Source organism: Ahaetulla prasina, chromosome 1 (genome assembly GCF_028640845.1).
Source record: "Ahaetulla prasina isolate Xishuangbanna chromosome 1, ASM2864084v1, whole genome shotgun sequence".
Classification (NCBI taxonomy): Eukaryota; Metazoa; Chordata; class Lepidosauria; order Squamata; family Colubridae; genus Ahaetulla; species Ahaetulla prasina.
Genome location: NC_080539.1, coordinates 375,821,549 through 375,842,881, shown reverse-complemented (window position 1 = coordinate 375,842,881; position 21,333 = coordinate 375,821,549). Strand labels below are relative to the sequence as shown.

Sequence of the window (21,333 nt, the reverse complement as noted above, 5' to 3'; positions counted from 1 at the left end):
ATCCAGCTGCCCTGGCTTTGCCACTGGAATCATCTGGCCACCTGCCACACCCCTATGAATGAGCCCCTTGTCCCCTTCAAAGCTGGCATTCTTCAGCTCTGGAAAGCCCAACTGAGGACTGTAACATTTGGATACTTCATGGAGTTGCAGGTTTGTGAGTTAAGCTGTCCTTGCAGAGGGCTGGTCTTCTGCCTCACTGCTTAGCGCCTCTCCTGCAAGGTCCTGTGAGCTGAAAACGTTACAAAATGTTCAGCGTCTCATTATGTGGGAGGCCTCAGGCTGGAGTGGGCTGGCATAGTATGTGATTCCAGCAGGTGCCAAATTCTCCTGGAGTCCTGCTGTTCAGAACTGCTGAAGCATTTTGCTCCACCAGGTAACTTGCACATGAAAGACAAAGCTGCTTTTTCCATTCCTGTTATGTTGTATTTGCTCTTGGGTTTGGCAAAACAATTTTATTCGCCGAGGAAAGTGCAACGGGCAGAATTTTTGGTGAAAAATTAGGATTCGAACACTTTTGGGAACAGAAGCGAGTAAAAGCACAAACTTCAGCACAATCTCTCTGCATTGCTTGTGGCAGCTAAGGAGATTCTCAGTCACCCAAGTCACACTTGTCCGAAATGCGTTTTTTTCAAAATGTTATTTTTTTCCCCTAGAGGAGGAGGAAGATGTTTCACTTCCCATCCAAGAAGCTTCATCCATTCTGACTGGATGATGGGAGGGATGAAAGGAGTTAGTACTGACAGTGGTGAAGAACTGATGAAGCTTTTTGGATGAGAAGCGAACCCCCTTCTTTCTTGAGGGAAAAAAACCCAGTCCAGTTGGCTTTTGAAAAAGCACTTTTGAGACAGACGAGAACATTGGAATGAAGAATACAGTAGAGTAGAAGAGAATTAGAATTAGAATAGAGTAGAATTCTTTATTGGCCAAGTGTGATTGGACATACAAGGAATTAATCTTGGTGCATACGCTCTCAGTGTACATAAAAGAATAGATACTACATTCGTCAAGAATCATAAGGTACAACACTTAATGAGAGTCATAGGGAACAAATAAGCAATCAAATCATATTAGGAAACAGTCAATATAAATCATAAGGATACCAGCAACAAGGTTACAGTCATACAGTCATAAGTGGGAGGAGATGGGTGATGGGAACGATGAGAAGATCAATAGTAGTGCAGACTTAGAGTAGAATTAGAATGGAATAGAAAAGAGAATGGGAAGAGGGGTGGGGAGGGGAAGGGAAAGGAAGAGGAGAGAAATAGAAGACAAGAGAAGAGAATATAGGAATGGAATGGAATGGAATAGAAGGGACCTTGGAGGTCTTCTAGTCCAACCCCCTGCTTAGGCAGGAAACCCTAAACCATTCCAGACAAATTGTTATCCAATCTCTTGGATAAGCTACTTGGATCTTTTATTGATTTGAAGTGTTTTTCAGGCATGACCAGGTATGTTTACCAAATCCCAGAAATTTCTTTGGGTGTTTCAGCTGTATGAATTCACCATGTGCTTTTCCATTATTTTTTTCTTTCGAAGGTGTCGTACGCTCGGCCAAGCTCTGAGGTGATTAAAGATGCAAATTTATACATAAGTGGGCTGCCACGGACAATGACTCAGAAGGACGTCGAAGACATGTTTTCACGGTTCGGACGCATTATCAACTCGCGCGTGCTGGTTGATCAGACTACAGGTGTGTGAGCCAGAAGCAGTGCAGTCTCCCACCCACTTGGCTGCCTGTTGATCTACTTCAGAAATTGTCCAAGGGGTGGGGTGGGGGGTCCTCCCGCAGCAGTGTTTCTCAAACTTGGCCATTTTAAGAGGGGTGGGCTTCAACTCCCAGAATTCCCCAGCTAGGGAGACTGAAAACCACCCTTCTTAAATTGGCCAAGTTGGGAAACAATTTAAATAGCAATAGCACTTTAGATTTATATACAGCTCCAAAGTGCTTTTACAGCCTTCTCTAAGCAGTTTACAGAATCAGCATATTGCTGCCCCACCCCAACAATCCGGGTCCTTATTTTACTGACCTCGGAAGGACGGATAGCTGAGTCAACCTTGAGTCAATCAGGATCAAACCCCTGGCAGTCGGCAGAGTTAGCCTGCAATCCTGCATTCTGACCACTGAGCCACCACGGCTCTTTACAAGAGAAAGAAAGGAAGGAAGAGAAAGTAAAAGAGAAAAAGGAGGGAGAGGAAAGAAGAGGGAGAGAAAAGAGAAGGGAAATGGGAGATGGAGGGAGCAGGAGAGAAAGAAAAAGAGAAAAAGAAGGGAAGGAAGGAGAGTAAAGGGAAGGAAAGGAAAGAAGGAAAAGGGTGCAAAGGAAGGAGAGAGGGAAGGAGGGAGTGGAAGAGAATAGCAGTAGCACCTAGACTTATATACCGCTTCACAGGGCTTTTACATCCCTCTCTAAGGGGTTTACAGAGTCAGCCTATGGTCCCCTCAACAATCTGGGTCCTCAGAAAGAAGGATGGAAGGCTGAGTCAACCTTGAGCTGGTGAGACTCGGACTGCCAAACCGCCAATAGTTGGCAGTACCACATTCTAACCACTGCGCCACCATGGCTCTTAAAGTATACCTACTGATAATTATTTTCCCCCTTTTTGAATAACATTTGGGTATAGGTAGTCCTCAATTTAAAAGTTCATTTAGCGGCTGTTTGAAGTTACGACGTTGCTAAAAAATACCCCTGACTTATAACGACCATTACGGCATCCCCATGGTCATGTGATCAAAATTCAAGCACTGGGCAACTGATTTGCAATTACTGCAGGTTCGAGTCCCACCAGGCCCAAGGTTGACTCAGCCTTCCATCCTTTCTAAGGGAGGTAAAATGAGGACCCAGATTGTTGGGGGGACAATAAAAGTTGACTTTGTATATAATATACAAATAGAATGAAGACTATTGCTAACATAGTGTAAGCCGCCCTGAGTCTTCGGAGAAAGGCGGGATATAAATGCAAATAAAAAATAAAAAATTGGTATTTACGACGATTGCCGCGTCCCGGGGGTCACGCGATCCCATTTTGCGATCTTCCGACATGCCAAGTCCATGGGGAAGCCAGATCCACTTAGCAACTGTGTTACTCATTTAATCACTGCAAGTGATTCGCTTAAGAACCGTGGGAAAGAAAGGTCATAAAATGGAACAAAATTCACATAGCAATAGCACTTAGACTTATGTACTGCCCCACAGTGTTTTGCAGCCCTGTCTAAGCGGTTTACAGAGTTGGCCTTATTTGCATCTTGCCCCCCAACCATCTGCGTCCTCATTTTACGGAATTCAGAAAGATGGAAGGCCGAGTCAACTTTGAGCCGGTCAGGATCGAACTCCTGGCTCTGTAGGCTCTTCCCTAACAACTGTTTCACTTAGCAACACCAATTTTGGGCTCAATTGTGGTTGTAAGTCAAGCGCTACCTGTCATTAGGATGGCTCGGCCGCAGCAAGCGATGGTAGATTGGAACCCAACTCCCAGTATCCCCAAAAGAGGGTTTTCAATTACTAGTTTAATTCAGGATGAAAAAAAAAATAAGATCCCACTTTTTCTTGATGCAGATCAACTCTCAATTCTGGGAGCCTTCTAAATATTTCAATCTTAAACCTGATCAACTCAGCAAGGTTGGGCCTTCTACTCTACTGAGACTGAAGCCAAGCTATTTTTGCCCTTAATATTAATATTAGAATAAGAATAGGAATAGTCTAGAATATGGAATAGAATAGGAATATGGAATAGAATAGAATAGGAATATGGAATAGAATAGAAGAATAGAATAGAAATAGAATTCGAAAGAATAGAATAGAATAGAAAATGTGGAATGGAATAAATGGAATGGAATGAAATAGAATAGAGCATGGAATGGAATGGAATAGAATAACAACAGAACAGAACAACAGAGTTGGGAGGGAGCTTGGAGGTGGTCAGGCCAGAAACCCTAGACCAGTGGTTCCCAACCTTTTCTTGTTTGAGGCACAACCTTTTCTTGTTTGAGGCACCCTTGGAAAGCCTTTCAAAAGTTCCCGGCACCCTTATAAGGAAATAGATATTTAAAATCTCCGTAGCTCAAAAGTTCCCGGCACCCTCAAAAGATCTCACGGCACCCCTTAGTGCCGCGGCACACTGGTTGGGAACCACTGCCCTAGACCATTTCAGACAACTTCTGAAGTCCATGGGGCTTCGTGACGTCTCCTGACATTGCTTCCCACTTTCCTGGTAAACCACCTAGTGGCTTCTAGTTGTGCAGTCTGGCCCAGGCAGGAAAACGATCCTTCACATATATATGTATGTATATGAATGTATGTATGTGTATATATATATATATATGTTTTTTTTCTCCTCCCGATCCTTCACACACACACACACACACACGTTTTTTTTTCTCCTCTTTGACTTCAAGGCTTGTCCCGTGGGGTTGCTTTCATCCGGTTTGACAAGAGATCGGAAGCTGAAGAAGCCATTTCAAACTTCAATGGCCACAAGCCGCCGGGCTCCTCCGAACCCATCACGGTGAAGTTCGCCGCCAACCCAAACCAGAACAAAAACGTGGCCCTCCTGTCACAGCTCTACCACTCCCCAGCTAGACGGTTTGGGGGGCCTGTCCATCACCAAGCCCAAAGATTCAGGTAGGTTAGGAAGAACGAAATAATCCAGAGGTCTGTACTATTCTTCCCTCTCTCCCTCCCTCCCTCCCTCCCTCTCTTTCTCTCTCTTTCTCTCTCTCTCCGCTGCTTCTGCTCTTTGTTTTTTTGTTTTTTTGAAGTCATTGCTGTTCATTCTCAGACACAGCATCGAGTCTTTCAATAGATAGGTCAGCGGAAGGAGAAAAAAACCCCTGGCTTAAATAAACATTCCCCATCCCACAGTACTAGGGCTAATTCTGTGTGATGAGTTTGTGTTCCAATGACTGATTTGCAAAAGCCCCATTTTTGAGGGAGGGGATGCTGCTGGTTTTCCCATCCCCCCCCCCCCGCCTCCCCTTTCACCCAGCCCAATCATCCGAATGGGTTAATGGAAATAGCAGGGCATCCTGTTATTAATTCCACCATAGCTCCTAGGCTCCACCAGAGAACAGCCTTGTGAAGGGATGGCAATAGCAGTCTGTGTAAATTTGTATTTAGTGATTTCTGCTTTTTTACTTTAACCAACTCTCTCCCGATATTTCTTGACAGTTCACGTGGAACCCATCAGCTCGGTCCCAATTGCACCTCCAACTTCTTCCATTAGATTTTTAAGCACATTCTGTATAATTTTAGAAAGCTCTGAAACAGTTTTCTTTCCTACTTAATGGCAGTGGAGTGTTTTCGACCCCAAATGAATATGTATCCCCCCCTCCCCAAGTATGTCAGTAATCATTGTGGATGTCCATATCTGTTCTTATTATTATTTTTCTTCTTTTTATCTTCTGTTCTCTCAGATTATTTTTTATTCTTCTCACTTTCTTTCTCTCTTTTTTTTTTCCTCATAGAGTTTCATTTAAATAGAGAATTAAAAAGCCCTTCAGATCCTCTTTCCCCTATTAATAAAGATTGAAAATTTGTCTGTCTGATCTGATGCTTCATAACAGTGTGTTAAAAATATAAGATTTTAAACTTTCTGGAAAAAAAAAAACGGTGACATGGTATTCATTGCAAAAATTGGTTTTTCAAATTGCGTGAGTCCAGCACTTAAAACCCTCTCTCTTCCCCCAAATCTAAAATAGCCAGAGCAATTATACCAAGGGGTTCCCTCTTATTGGTTTTTTTTTCTTTCCTCATAGAGTTTCATTTAAATAGAGAATTAAAAAGCCCTTCAGATCCTCTTTCCCCTATTAATAAAGATTGAAAATTTGTCTGTCTGATCTGATGCTTCATAACAGTGTGTTAAAAATATAAGATTTTAAACTTTCTGGAAAAAAAAACAACGGTGACATGGTATTCATTGCAAAAATTGGTTTTTCAAATTGCGTGAGTCCAGCACTTAAAACCCTCTCTCTTCCCCCAAATCTAAAATAGCCAGAGCAATTATACCAAGGGGTTCCCTCTTATTGGTTTTTTTTTTCTTTTTTTCTTCGGGAAAAACTCTCCTTACACTGCTTTTCTGACTTAAAAAATAATTGCTTCAAGTGGTTTATAGAACTAGAAAAAAAATGCAAATTATGAACTAGTGAAAGCCATGGAATAGTTTCAGCACGTCACAAAACTGAAAACCATTAAATAGACCCAGATGTCATTCCCGTTAAAGCCACCAATCAATCCCCAGGTCCTGACAGCTGTATTTGACAGTGGCCTTTGCAAAGGAATTAAGATCTGTCGTTGTCTTTTTAAGATTCTCAAATTTGTACATTTACCTTTGTGGATTAGTGTCCGAATAAGAGCCCCGAAAGTTGTGTGCAACAAATGCTTGTGTGTGTGTGAAACTTAACCTGTGTGACTTCATTAGAAAGTGAAAGAACCAATCTGCTCAGCTATTGCTATTGAAAAACACACAGTTCTCCCTCCCTCCCTCCTTTGCCATTGTTGGACAAAACACAATAATCGTAAATCAGCAGAAGGATTTAAACCAAGCCGTGTTATAGAATTGTTTACATATTTCCCAATTTCCTCCCTCCCTCCCTTTCCTTCCTCTCTTTCTCCTTCCTTCTTTCCTTCCAACCTATCTTTCCCTCATCCCACCCACCCACCCACCTTTGGCTTTACAGCCCATTCTTTCTATTTTCCATCTCCTCCTTCCTCCTCCTCCTCTTTTTTTTTTTAACCAGAGAGAGAGAAAAGATTCCTAGCTGGCAGAAAAAAGGTACAGAGGGGGCAAAACGTTTAAAACAGGCTGACTTACCGTCTTTCAAGAGTTATTTTGATCTTAAAAATAGAATGGAGAGATGGCGTGAATTGTATTTGCATCCCCGCACTGCATAATCCATCCTTCTGAACTCAGTTCTGGATTAATAATACAGGGGTTTGGGAGCATGCATGCCAGTCCGTTAAAGCATGTACATTCTCAAATCACCCTTTTTTTAATAGCTGCAAAAAAAATAATAATTTCAGGCCTTGTTTCACCCGCCGAACAAGCAGAGGTATTTTTAAAATTGCCCTGCAAATGCCAATGATTTTATTCCTAAACTCTCCAGTTCGATAGCAGGTTAGAGCAAGGACGCCCATAATATTTAGGATTTTCTTTCCAAATGTAAAGTCAGATTCACATAAAAGTATTGATTGCCCCTACGTGCTTCCCATATTAATTCCAGATTAGTTTCAGAAGTTTTATTTTAGTTTTCAATCTTGCAAACAACTCCCGCATTCTGACTGATGAGCTATTTAAATTCATGTTGCATCTGTCTTTTCTGCAGAAGGCTGGACGAAGAGATGGTCCTGCCGCCCCCCCCCCCCCCCAATAAGCCAGATCATGGCTAGCTCTTTCCTGGATAACCCAGGAAGAGATGAGCATATCAAGCTCCTAGCTGGCATGCTACTCTTCTCTTTCTAAAGTATCTTTTTTAGGGTTTCCAGCATGGAAAATTTCCCTTCTCATTCTGCCTTCGAGCGAAGCTGCATACTGGCGAGACTGGGAAGGAGAGAAAAGCGGCAAACACAAGCTGGCCAGTCACTAAGCTAAATCAGAACCTTATATTTCTAGGTGCCATTGCCTTTGGTCCACAGAAGCAAACAAATATGACTGGTACCCCTTTTTCCTCTGCTAAAAATGCAAACCCCAACAACTTTGTCGTTGCTAATCCTCAACCGGTAAATCAAAAACTCACTAATAAAATATTTCCCTAAATTCCTCAGTGGGATGAAAATAATAAGCTGAGGATTAGTTAAGTGCCATCTCATTAATGACTTCTGTTGAGAATAATAATCAAGTCGGTAACAATTAGAATTTTAAGCAATCGCTCTAGAAAAATTTAGATTAGAACAGAAATGAGAGTGCTACCAAGCTGCCATTTAATTAGTAGCTTGTAGTTTTTAAAGCAAAACAAAGTTAGTGGCTAGTTCGTCCCTTAAGGACTTAATAACAGTCTTTATTGAGAAATTGTATTTGTAATATTACAAATTCCATAGTAAAAGCTCTGGTGCTTGCTTTGTTTAGTGTATCCCCTCTTTCTTGAAAGTCATAACATAACATCAGAGTTGGAAGGGACCTTGGAGGCCTTCTAGTCCAACCCCCTGCCCAGGCAGGAAACCCTACACCATCTCAGTCAGATGGTTATCCAACATTTTCTTTAAAATTTCCAGTGTTGGAGCATTCACAACTTCTGAAGGCAAGTCGTTCCACTTATTAATTGTTCTAATTGTTCTAAAGTCCTGTTGACATCCTCTTCTATTTTTCTTTCATGATTTTATATGGATAAGTGACACTTAATTCCCTAGGCTGTGTGTGTAGATATATATATATATATGTGTGTGTGTATGCATGTATGTGTATGTGTGCGCATACACACACACACACACACACAAACTCCATCCCTCTCATGAAAATGGCCTGTCTCTTTAATTTACTGCTTTTCTAGTTTTGGATCTCTTATTCCACTCTTAATGTGCTTTTTCTGTTTCGTTTTTCTCACTTTTCACGTCTCCTCACTCATCTTCATGCAATCTTAACTGTAAATTCCTTCTAGAGAGTTCCTGCCCGTGAAAAACCTTGCATGTCTCTTTAAAAAATTGCCAGCCTCCTGAAGTTGTGTTGGCATCAGGATGGGTTTCTTTTAGAATTCTTGTCTTAGAATTCTTGTCACTTGTTAAATAAATAATATGCTTCTATCTGCCTGTACTCGGCTTCTTCCGTGGAAGGTGAGAATACCCCTGTCCCCAAGTTAAAGTGACTTTTAAAGGGAAGGTCAATGTGGTTTGAAGGATCCTGAACGATCTCTACACATGCAGCTAGTCCCTTTTCGTTAGTGTTGTTTCAACCTTGCAACCTTAAAATGAATGGACTTCCAACTCCCACATACTAGCTGGAGAATTTTGGGTTTGAAGTCTACCCATCTTAAAGTTGCCAAGATAGAGAAACACAAGCAGAAAGTGTGTGGGGGGGTCAGCTTTTTTTTGGGGGGGGGGTAGCTTGAAAGCTTCCCTGAGCTGGCTGAATTGGGAAGAATGTACGTGTGAATCCTTAGCCCCCTGGGACCCCGAGTTTTAGGGAGACATGGCCACCTCTCTCCCCTTGTTCCACTAAGAACAATTGGCTGCTGTGGATGTCACGGAAAAGCCAAGATTAACCCCTAAATAGGACATAGAAGAGAGGAGAAGGAAAGTGAACCAGGCTGCCTTCCTTGCAATTTTCCAGACCACGTGGTGGTGGGGGAAATGGACTGACTTCAAAAGAGGTTCTTCATAGATGGTCACCTTGCGTAGGCCTGCTGCCCCTCGAATGACAATTCAGTCGGACAATTAAACATGCTGACTCTCCCAAGCAGAGGGAGAAGGCAGCCCGTAGATTCCCCATGGAAAAATGGAGTGTCATTTCGGATCAATAGCAGCCAGTAACTCGGCTCCTGACCCCTCTGGTTCTGCTTCATCAACCAGGCCATTATTTTGTCCGTCAGAAAAGCAGTCTCTTCCCACCTGAACAGAAGGGTCCCCCCCTCATGCCCCCTGAACCTTCCTGGGTCTCTCTGAGTTTGAGATTCTGCCCCATCGCAGTCATTTTGAGGCACGTAAGCCGATGCCAGGGGAGAAAGCAGTGTGATACTTCGTTCTCCTAGATCAACGGGAGGGAAAAATGACAATCTGGGTTTAGGGGCAGCGGGGAGAATCCTTGATGGGCCACACAGCGTCCTGGGAACGACTCTTCCTCGGGTGGTTAGGATTGGGTGGGAGAACAACGGGATTGGTGGCCGGTGGGGAGTGGGAAGGAAGTAGGGCCCCCATGCCTGGTCTGCCAGCATCTCTCTCCTCTTGCCAGTCCTCCCTGCCTGTCTCATCTCCCACCAAGTGCTTTGAACCCAAATGTCGCCCGGCTCAGTACTGTCATTGCCAGCCAAGCCCCCCCCCCCCCTCCGAAAGAAGCCAACTCTTCAATGTGCCCTGTCCGTGCTCCTGGCACTGAGGATCTGAATGCAGGAGGCCTGGTCTCCAGCTATGGCCCTGGAGGAAGAGTCCTGGCTTGACATGGGCAAGGCATTTATCCTGTCTTTGTTCAGTTCACGTGGACCCTGTGCAGGAGACATTCCTGGTAGATCATCTCCGCCTTCACAGACTCTTTGGAGGAGATTTTAAACCTTGCTGGTGGGCAAGCAGCAGAGAAATGTACGTGGCACCAGAGAGAGGCTAACCTTATTTAACGTGGCACAAGCTTCCGTGGAGTAGAGCCCACTTTGCCAGGTGCTAGGAAGGGCTGGTGTCGCGACCCCGACGGTCTCCCAAGTGGAGCGAGGGACTTCTAGATGATCTTGGACCCCAACTTCCATTGGTTTTTTTCTTTTCTTTCTCTTCTTTTTTTTTTTTTTGATAACTTTTTGTTTTCCACCCGCTAGGAATTGGGATTAAGCAGCATCTTACCTAATTTTGCCACTCCTGATGTAGAAGTGATCTCTGCAGCTGTGGTCTTTGTTACAAGAAGTGACGTTAGGCAAATTTAATACCTGTATTATGAAAGAAACCCACAAGTGGCCGGTGGAGCTTTTGCCTCACAATCAGGAGGCTGTGAGTTCGATCCTAGGTAGAGGCAGATATTTCTCTCTCTGGGCACGATGAGAATATTATCTGCTGAACAAAACTCCGCCGTGGCGACACGAAGGGCATCTGGCCAGTAAGAACACTCAGCTCCATTCAGTTGCCCAGACTCCACCCCGCAAGGGATTATGGGGTCATGAAAAGATGATGATGAAGAAAGAAACCCACCCCAGAAAGAGCTGTGGGGTTTTTCGTGTGTGGTATCCTTTCATATTACTTGTATTAAATGAGCCTAATTTAGCTAGAAAGCTCCCCACCCCCCCAAAAAAATCAGCAGTGGCCCTCCTTGCTGGGAAGAGCTGCCTCTTCCTTCGTGTGTAAGTTGTGACTCAGTCCCACAACGGCTGCTGATTTTCTCTCTCTCTCTCTCTCTCTCTCAGCTTTCTGACCACAGCCTGCCTCTTACTTTCCTCTCCTGCTCCCCTTTCCCACCCACCCCCCATTTTCAGGTTCTTCAGCCAATGGGAGAGGGGGCGGGGCAGCACTCCTTCACACATCTGGTGAAGTGGGAACTAGCCTAGGAAGGTTGACCCAGCCTTGGTTCCCCCTGTCCCTTCCCCCCTCCCCTCCCCTCCCAAAAATGGTGCCCTGCCTGCTGCCTTTTAACTTATTGGTCCTGCCCAGGGCAGTGAGACGAGAGAGACACTCCCTTCTCCGTGGACGACCCTGTTCAGATGACCCACCGGGTTCCACACACACTTTCTCCCACCCCACCCCCCGGTGTTTTTTAAAAAAAATCTTTGAGCCCTGTTTGAGTTTTTTGCTTGATTGAACTGACTTCTTTTTTTGTTTTGTTTTGTTGTTTTGTTTTGTTTACATGAACTATTGTGTGCTTTTTATTTGCTAGGTTCTCTCCCATGGGTGTAGATCACATGAGTGGGCTTTCTGGTGTAAATGTCCCAGGAAACTCCTCTTCGGGCTGGTGTATCTTCATCTACAACCTCGGCCAAGATGCCGATGAGGGAATCCTCTGGCAGATGTTTGGCCCCTTTGGCGCGGTGACTAATGTGAAAGTCATCCGTGACTTCAACACCAACAAGTGTAAAGGCTTTGGCTTTGTGACAATGACAAACTATGAAGACGCCGCCATGGCCATAGCGAGTCTTAACGGCTACCGGCTGGGGGACAAAATCTTGCAGGTTTCCTTCAAAACCAACAAGTCCCACAAATAACTTCGCTCTCGTGGCTTTTTTTTTTCTTTTTTCTTTTTTTTTTTGTATGGAATAGATAATCGAGTGACGAAAAAAGTTTGAGCCTTTTTTTTTTTTTTTTTGGTTAGTGTACAACTCATTTCCTTTTTTTTTTTTTGCGCCAATTTTCAGAAAGTTGTTTGTCTTTAGTTTAAACGGAAAGTTGGGGGGGAAAAAAGAGAGTGGGTTTTATACTCTGGGATGCCACCAACATGTTCAAATGTTTTGGGTTTTTAAAAGTCCCATAATGGTTCTATTCTTGGTGGGGTTTTTTTAAAGTTCCTTTCGAAGTAGTCCTGTTCGCAAACTCCCCTTTGAACCCCCCCCCCCAAAATCTCAATGGATAAAACCATTTGCACCCGGTGCCAGTGAACCATCTGCTTCCTTAAGAGACTGCTGTTCATTTCACTGAATAGAGAGTTCGCTAAGGCAGGGCATCAGCCAAAAATCCTGTTAACCCCAGTACTTTTGAGCAATGCTCTTAGTTAATAGCAACATCTCCTTGTGTCAAGAAATTTGCTAGTGAAAAATTAACTTATGGCTGAAAAATGACTTAAGGGAAGTCTGGAGAATATGAAATACTACCCCTGGGTAACAACTTTGACCGCTGTAGGCAAAACCCAAACTGAAAAAAACAACACCTTTTTATGTGTGTGTGTCCCCCCCCGCCCAATTAAAAGCCCAAATTCCACAAAAAGGACCAAAGAGTTTTGAGAAACTCTGGGGTGATTTCAGAGTAAAAGAAAGGGAAAAAAAAGAAACTCCAGTTTCCAATATTGCCACCTTCTCCGAATTCTTAGTTCCAATTAGCATATTTTTGTGCATTTGCTTTCTGGTAAAACAAATGTGGCAAGATTTAACATTAATCTCCTCTCACATATTTTAGTTGGAATAACCGAGTTCTTAGAGTTCGCTTGTGAAGATCTTACAAACATTTGAGCATCATAATTTTTTGCATCCCTTCTAATAATTACTAGGATTTTTTTTTCATATTTTAATAGTTGAATTTGTTTTGACAAATAGCTTTACATATTTGAAACGCTCAGCAGAAAGGTACATTCAAACTTGCAAGTTTAAGATGACAATTTTTTTTTTTTTGGTAGACTTAAATGTTTTAATTAATCCCCAACGTTTTCTTCAGGCTGCCTTGAAACTTTTGAGTTCTGTTTTCTGTTAATTTTCTTTTGCTTTTTTGTGTTTTTGTTTGTTTTTACTTTTGCATTTAAGACCAATTAAATTTGATTTGGTTTTGCTGAAATTTTGTTTTGGTTTGTTGTTTTAATTTTTCTCCCCCCTCACCATGTTTCACAGTACCCAACCTGAACGATGACTTTTCCGAATAAGAATCATTTGGAGATTTTAAAATCAACCGATTGGTAGGTGATCAGAAATTAACACATTTGCAATCATTTTCAACCAACATGATGAGAGTTACTAAGTGGCCCAGACAAAATTTACAGCTTAAACTGGATATTCCATAATATACACGGTTGGCTAGATCCGTAAGATTTATAAACCAAACCTTTGGGCGAAGAGAAACCTTATCCTAATTCTAAAAACCCACTTTAAACCTGTTGCAACCTTTGCGGATCTCTCCTGCTTACGTCGGCTGAGAGGCAGGGCCGATCCCGTTTTGGATCTGCGATATTGTGATCTCTTTCTGTTGATGGAAGTTACTTTCTGGCCACCTTATCTTTCAACCGGTTCTCAAAATCTAGAACTTGGGACACTTACTGAGACTTAAGAGAAGTCTGTCGAAATCTCCCCAGCAGCTGAAATAACACGTGACACACCGTCCTTGCAGGTAAAAGACCCATCGGTGAAAACTGCGACAGTGGGTGGCTTGCCTTGCAATCCCTCTCACAGCACGGCTGTGCGTGTCTGAGCGACACACAACCTTCCCTCTTCTTTGTGTGACTGGAGGAAATGTGCCCCCTCCCCGTGCAAAGGCACCGGGCCGTGGTGACCGCCCCCCCCCCCTGATCTCGAGTCTCTTGGGCGTAGAAACGCCATTCCGGAAATCTCTGCTTTGCTTTCATGATTTCAGTTGCACCTTTATTTTTAAGAATTAAACCATCAGGGTGGATGGATCCCTTTTACAAGCAGGGTTCTTGGCCCCAAGATTATATATGTAGACCTAGTTGTTATTATTTTTTTTTAAAAAAATAAATAGATGGTCTTTTTTTTTTTTTTTTTTTGAAGTCACTGCTGCCCTAGCTGCCATCACGTTTTGTGTTGTCAAGTGATTTGTGACAATAGTTCAGAAAACCTTGTTTAGAGATGCTGCCTTTTGCTTTGTGGTTCTTCTAAAATCTTAATTCCTGGAAAGCCTCGAGGTGTGTGTGTGTGTATGTGTTTTGGCGTGTGATTTTAGTTTGGAACGATCACGTTTACACCAGAGCGTGGCAGGTTTACTTTCCTTGTCATTTGCAATGTTGATTCACCTTGCTCCTTGAGCCAAGCCAGTCTTTTCCGTGGCAAGGAGAACTGTTCGTCTTTCTAACTCTTTTCGGTTGAATTAACGTCATGTAAACCTTGACATTCCAGTTGGAACTAACCTGGTACTACCATGTTTTAAAATCTCTTTCCAGTCATTGGGAATTACGGGCCAGCTGCCATTTTGAAAAGATCGGTTGCTTCGAACTGCTGTGCAAATTTATTTATTTCAGAAGAAATAACCTGGGGATTCCGGGCTCCTGAAATAAATTTCCCCTTATTATATTCATCTCTGCGATCTTTTTCTATTGGATGATTCTTTGACATAGTGTGAGGTCTCATCTTTTTTTTTTTTTGGCAGTTTCATAGAACGTTCCTCCGATTATTTTTTTAATGACCGAAAGGAGTCTTGGTTACAGATATGTCGATGAAGAGTATAAAGCATTTGAAACCTTGTTCAGAAAGCATTTCTTTTACAGCGCCCGTTCACTCCTTTTATAGTTCTTCATTCTCATTTTAAAGGCAGCTTCCACCACGTGGCCTGTAACACCTTCCAGATGTGATACACCATTGTAGTTCCCAACTGAGGAACTAATTGAGGGCACATTACAGATGTTCATAGGCTTCTGTTACCTCTGTGAATGCCAGTTGTGGGAATAACCTGCCCTCTGTGCTGGAACGGTGGGTGTAGGTACTTCTTTTTCCTGTCATGGCTATTTTCTCCGCTCCTTGGTCAGCTGTCCAGTCAAGCTCACCTCAGCTAATCTGTCAGATTGGTTTCTCCAGTTTTCATAAGAAGAAACTAAGATTTCTTCGGGCCAATACAACCAGTAGCATTGGTGTCTGTTCTACGGGTTTTTACTATTTCTCCAGCTCTTCTCGCTTGGATTCACCAGTCTTGCATTTTCTCTCAGTCTTGCGCTCCGATTTAGCTCCGGGAGAGGTAGAGGTGGATTCCTGCTAAGATGGGACAAGAACTTATTAAAACATTTTTACAGGTGATTTAAAAGGACTCTTGTTTTCATCACTGAGAGTCAAAGCACGAGATCCTTGACCACTCTGGGACCAACCATTCTCTCTTGCTGCATTCCTTTTAAAATTCCAGTTTTAGTGGATCATGATTAAAAAAAAAAGCCTTTGGAAGGAATTAAGTCAGTTTCTTAAAAAGACCATCTAAGGGGCTTTTGGTAATGGGTTTGATAGTTCTCTTTCTCTTGACGTTTCTCTGGCTTCTGAGCGAAATAAGGGATTTTCTAATAAGATGGCTTTTGTCGCCTACTCTCAAAAGTTGTTTTCAATAAGGAGTTTGGATCTTTCACCAATCTGGGAAAAGGCAAAACAGGAATATGCATAAAGTATGTATAATATGAAAATGGGGTTTGGTTTTTTTAGGTTAGTTCGAGGTGACGGTAAGGGAAGGAAGTAATCCTTCTTGCTGGTATTGGACAGTTTATGGTACCCTACTAAGACATATTCTAGGCTAAAGGCAATACACGGAAAATTTACCATATTCCAGAGAATTGCCAAAGTCTGCTAGGGTAGTGAACAACTCTGCTTCATCCATATACCTTCTTTACGGTTGTGTGCCAAAAAATTCAACAAAGTTGGCAGGAAAAGGCTATTCACGTGACAAACTTTTTTTTTTATACTTTTAAGTTAGCAGTGCAAGCCCTTTTATATGGATTAGGCTGGATGTCTTTTTTTTTCTCTGTTCTTTAAGCTTTACCTACAAATGTATATCTTCTTGATAGGATACAAGTAGGCTTCAATTTTTGTTTTGTTTTTTTAAAAATTCTGATTAGATTTTTATTTCACTTTTGTGGAGAGGGAGAAATGATTGCCTATTTACATTGCGGAAATAATTTTGCAATTTGTCAGAATCCAAAATTACTTGGGTTATTATTATTATTTTAAATAATAATCTAGGATTGTTCCCCTTCACCCAAATGCTTAATGCAGGGGTCTTCAAACTTGGCAGCTTTAAGATTTGTGGACTTCAACTCCTATGCTGGCTGGAGAATTCTGGGAGTTAAAGTCCACAAGTCTTAAAGCTGCTAAGTTTGAAGACCTCTGGTTTAATGGATTTAAATCTATTACTCATCTCAATGAGTAAATGTGGCAGTTCTTATACTGACCTATCCACTGCTTGGTGAGGATAAATGCCTCCCTTTTCACTAGAAGTAAATTTGCTGAGAATTATGCATTCTGATATTAAATGTGGGCCGTTTTGTTTTCCAGTGTATTAAACACAATTTAGGGAGAAAGGATTGGCAGCAAATTTCATGCTTGCTATAATTCAGGATGTGTCCTTGCTTAAACAGCCCTCTCTCTCTCTCTCTCATAAGCTAGCCCATCAGTTCTCCAAAGAGGAAGTTCCTTTGCATAATTTTTTTTTTTAAATGAACAAATGCACCTTATTTTTGTTTTCAAGAGAGGAGAGTTATACATCCTCCCCCCCAAATTAAATAATTTTTCTACAAAACATTTAGTTCTTGGCTGTGTTTCTGTGATGACAGCTGTCTGAAACAAACTCTACTTAACTTGAGAATCCCCTTGAAGGAACAAAAAAAATTTCAAGAGAATGCGCTTGTGGCAAAGTTAGGGTGTCACAAAAATTCAGTTCTTAAAAAAATTACATTTGGTAAAATAGAAGTGTGGAGCTTTCTTCTCCCTTGCATTTGAAAGTTCATGAGTTTTCTGATCTGTATTCTATTTCCTTTATATATATATAAATATATATATATAGTTAAGAGGGTGTTTGTTGTAATGTGCAGGTTATAACAATCAGTGGCTATTTTAGTTCAATTCCAATTTTTTTAAATTTAAAATCAGATAACGTTATACTGTTTGGCTGGTTATTTGTAGCATTCTTGTCTAACGGAGTTATCCAGGTTGAGAATAAGTTAGTTATGTTATTTTCCCAGTGCATGGTTTAAAAATAAACAGGCAACACAGTTCAGTGGGGACACCCAGCATCACATAGTGTTGAATCTGCTCGGTTCCCTTCCCCCCCTCCCTTTCCCCTCCCCTTCCCACAGTCTGCTTCCCAAGGCAGATTTGCTGGCATTTTTATGGGGGGTGGGTGGGTTTTCTTGGGAGGGCAAGATGGGATTTTTTTTTAAAAAAAAATTATGTAGTATGAACTGAAATTTCTCTTATTTTTGTCAGACGGTAGCAAAACCCTCATGACAGTATAACTGCCCACCACGTCTCTCTTTGCTTAATTGTATCCTGAGTCCTGCAAACAAGTTAAAACTCTGCACAGTTTTGCTCTTTTTTTAAAAAAAAAATTTCAATCACTTCACAACAAAGGGACCCTCTTTTTCACGAGACCATTTCAGAAGAATTGAAGGGAAACATTGAGGCACATTTTCTTTGCTCCACACTTCTGGCAGGACCGGTGCCGTCTCACCAAGTGGGAGTTTGTCCGTAGCTTCAGTAGGATACAAATAACGCCCCCCCCCACCTCTTTAGTCTTGCTTGGCTACCCTTTTAACTGGTGTTTAACTTTTTTTTTTCCTCCCCTTTTTTTCTTTTTGTTTTTATAAAGCCGTCCGTCTGTGCAACGGAAGGCTTTTATCGGTTTCCCCGTACTGTACAGTATATATGCTTAAGACAAACTTTTTTTGTATATTTAGCGTGTTTTTAAGTTATTGATTTTGTTTTATATCAAAATAATTTATTTTTCAGGTACCACTTTTTTCATTTTAACTTTGTTTTTAACATGGGTTTACTTTAAATAAAGTATGACGCTGCTATCCTGATGTGTCCACTGCCGTTGAATCCCCTTGTGTCTTTTGAGTGCCTGCTGTTTTCAGATGTAATGGCCGAGGCCTCTTGCTTGGCCAATCCACAAACTTCTCAGTTCACATACGGCAAACTCAGAACAGCTTCGTCAAGGGACCAGATTGGGCCTCGGGAGGGGGAACGCATGGGAAGCGCATTAGGCGCCATGGGCGGCAGCATCTCTCTCTCTCTCTCTCTCTCGAGTGCTGTTGAACGATGTGGTGGGACCAGTGTGGGAGGCGTTGGGGGCTTCGTGTTCTCTTTGTCACTAGAAATTTCTGGTGGACATTTGAGATATTTTCCCACTTGCTGTTGAGGAGCACTGCCAGTGTTATTGGATGGACATTTCATTTGACCACTGCTTTGGGATTAATTTCTACTATGCTCTCGCCATCAATTTGCCCTCAGTCCTCTTGTTTAAAGCCACAAGCCTGAGCTTCTTGATAGGCTGCTATTACACTCCCACAGGATGGCAAGCAGACCAGTGACCATCATTTAATAATATGTCAGTTTGTTGAGACTTTTTTTTTTTTTTTTTGGGAGTCAGGCAAGTGTACTCCGAGTCTCGGGAAAGGATGTGGCTCAAGTCTTAGATGTTTACGGATATTTCTGGCTGTTTGGAATTATCCCCTTTTTCCTAAACAGAATTTATGGTTCGGTGTTTTATTTCAAGATATGCTGTGCTGCTTTCCTTTTTTTTTTTTCCTTCCATGTTCTTTTTAACAAATCTGTTCAGAAAACCACTTCAGTGTTAGGTAGCAACAGAAGGAATTAGGTATCCGAACATTTGTATGCCTCTTGCCTAATTTTTTTTTTTTAATTAAAAGTGTAACATGAAATTTTGAAAAGGACTTGACAGCCTTTCCCATCGAGTGGCATGGTGGCCTAGTGGTGGAGCTCACGCCTCACAATCAGGAGACTGTGAGTCCGATCCTCCGTAGCGTCAGATAATTATTTCTGTTGGGGCAAAGAGAGAATATCTGCTGTGAACTCCATGTAGGCATCAGGAAAGGTATCCGGACAGTAAACACTCAGCTGCATTCAGTCACCCCTGACTCCACTCTGATGCGAGGAATTCCAGTGTCGTTAAAAGAAAATAAACTAGTCTTTTCCATCATCCACAAAAATGTCCCTTATTGGGCCTCCGGTTCTGTATATATCAACTAGTCACCCAAGTCAGATGGATGGTGTAGAAATTTGATAAGATAGATAAACTGCTGTCGGCGGAAAATTTAACAAATGCAGCCAGTGCACCAATTTTTTTTTTTTTTTACACATTGTCATCTTTGTTCAGTTTCTCTGTGTTTGCTGAAAGCAGATTTATTCCAGATAAAGTCCTTAACTTGAGCCCAACATTTCTGCTGCTAAGCAAGACAGTTGTTAAGTGAGTTTTGCCCCATTTTATGACCTTTCTGGCTTAAGCGAACCATTGAAGTTGTTAAGTCTGTTAAGTGAATCTGGCTTCCCTCATTGACTTTGCTTGTCAGGAGGTCACAAAAGGGGATTACACGACCCCGTCACAAATGTGAACCGTCTGGATTTTGATCACATGAATGCTGCGATGGTTTTAGCCTGTGAAAAACGGCCCTAAAGTCACTTTTTCAGTACCAAAGAAGGATAATATTTGTAGCCCAGGCTTGAAATGATGTTACCTAGTTAGGGTAATGAAACCTCTGCCAGAAAAAAAGCAAGGCTCAGAGAGCATCAAGGATCCCTCGCTTTTTCAGTGCGGTTGTAACTCTGAAGGGTCACTAAACGAATGGTGTAAGCGGAGGCCTGACTTTCTTCAATTTATGCGCTGCCCATCTCCCTTACCAGGTGCCTGGGCGGCCAAACTGGATCCTGGTATTTCCTCTGGGTTTTCAACATTGCAAGTAACATGTTTTTTCCCCAAGAATAGAATTAGACTTGTGTAGCGAATGGAGGGCACACTGAGGGCAGCTATTTGGGGTGGTTTAATGTTTAGTACAACATTTAATACAACCTCGTATTTTTCCTTTTGTAGCAAGCTTTCTTTGGAATCAGCCCCCTCTAACCCTGTGTTCTGGAGACTCCTTCTCTTGAGCTTCTTTACTTTCTGGTAACTGGCCTATTTCTCCTGCTTATTGCAGTGGTTTGTTAGACACTATGTAATGGAGGAAGGAGTCCTTGTGGATGTTACTCTGCTAGTCGTTGCTGACTCTTAAGCGGCAGCGCTCATCTCCGTTTCAGGGCCATTGAGCTGGTGCTGTCTGAAGACATTTCCACGGTCATGTGGCCGGCATGACGTCACAGAGCATTGTTACCTTCCCACCGAAGTGGTTGCCTATTTATCTACTCACATTTGCATGCTTTTGAACTGCTAGGGGGGCAGGATCCGAGGAGAGGACGGGAACTCACCCCGTCCGGTGGTGTCTGGGTCTCGAACCTGGGCTGCTGGCTTTCCAGATGACAAGCCCAGTGTCTTAACTGCTGAGCCACCTGTGCTGTTCCATGTAATGGAGGGGGTCTCCTCCAAAAGAATAGTGGGAGATCCACCCCTCAGATAAAGAGATGTGCTCATATTTCCATGTTTTGGAAAGGAGGGGAAAGGTACACCTGCATACATATTCATGAGGGATAATGGAATAGATTTAGGGTTACTTCCTGCCCTTATGTTACCTACAGAGAAGAATGGTCTTCAAAGAAACTGCCATCTTGAGACTCAGGGATTGCTGTGGGAATGTACCAACCCACGGTCTTTATCACAGATCACTCTGAGCTACAAGGACAGAATAACAGGGTTGGAAGGGACCTCGGAGGTCTTCCAGCCCAACCCCCTGCTCAAGCAGGAGATCCTACACCATTCAAGACAAATGGCTGTCCAGCCTCCTTAAAACCCTCCAGCGATGGGGCACCCACAACTTCATGAGGCAAAGCCGTTCCATGGATTGTTAATAAGTGTTAGGGAATTTCTCCTCATAGTTCATTAAGTCTATTAGTCTATTAAGCAGCCCTCTTCATCTGAAAACTGAGTTTCCCCACAGTCCCTATAATAAGGTAAAGGAGGCTACTGCTATGGCCAAAAGTTGTAGTAGAACAAAGCCCTCTTCATGCTACAACCAGCTCCAGTGATCGTCCCCACCACGTCCTCTCGATGTGAATCTTAAACTGTCCAAAGGACTGTCAATCAATCACCATACTGGACTCTGCAACGGCGGAACGGTCCGATACTGGCTCGCTGCTTGGGCGAGGTATTTTCAGCGTGGTTTAATTCTTGCACGCAAGTCCTGACATCCGTGTGATGATAAGGGACGCTT

The 21,333-nt window shown here is 42.5% G+C and overlaps 1 protein-coding gene across 2 annotated transcripts in view; it reads left to right on the top strand.

Annotated features, from left to right (window-relative positions):
- The window catches only part of ELAVL1 (ELAV like RNA binding protein 1), a 29,003-nt gene extending 10,976 nt beyond the window's left edge, over nt 1-18,027 (top strand). For both annotated transcript variants that reach the window (XM_058163689.1, XM_058163690.1), the window contains 3 exons: nt 1,537-1,690; nt 4,394-4,619; nt 11,491-18,027. In XM_058163689.1, the coding sequence (XP_058019672.1) occupies nt 1,537-1,690; nt 4,394-4,619; nt 11,491-11,815 (705 nt within the window). In that variant the 3' untranslated portion in view covers nt 11,816-18,027. The remainder of the gene's footprint in view (nt 1-1,536; nt 1,691-4,393; nt 4,620-11,490) is intronic.
- Nucleotides 18,028-21,333: the final 3,306 nt, after the last annotated feature.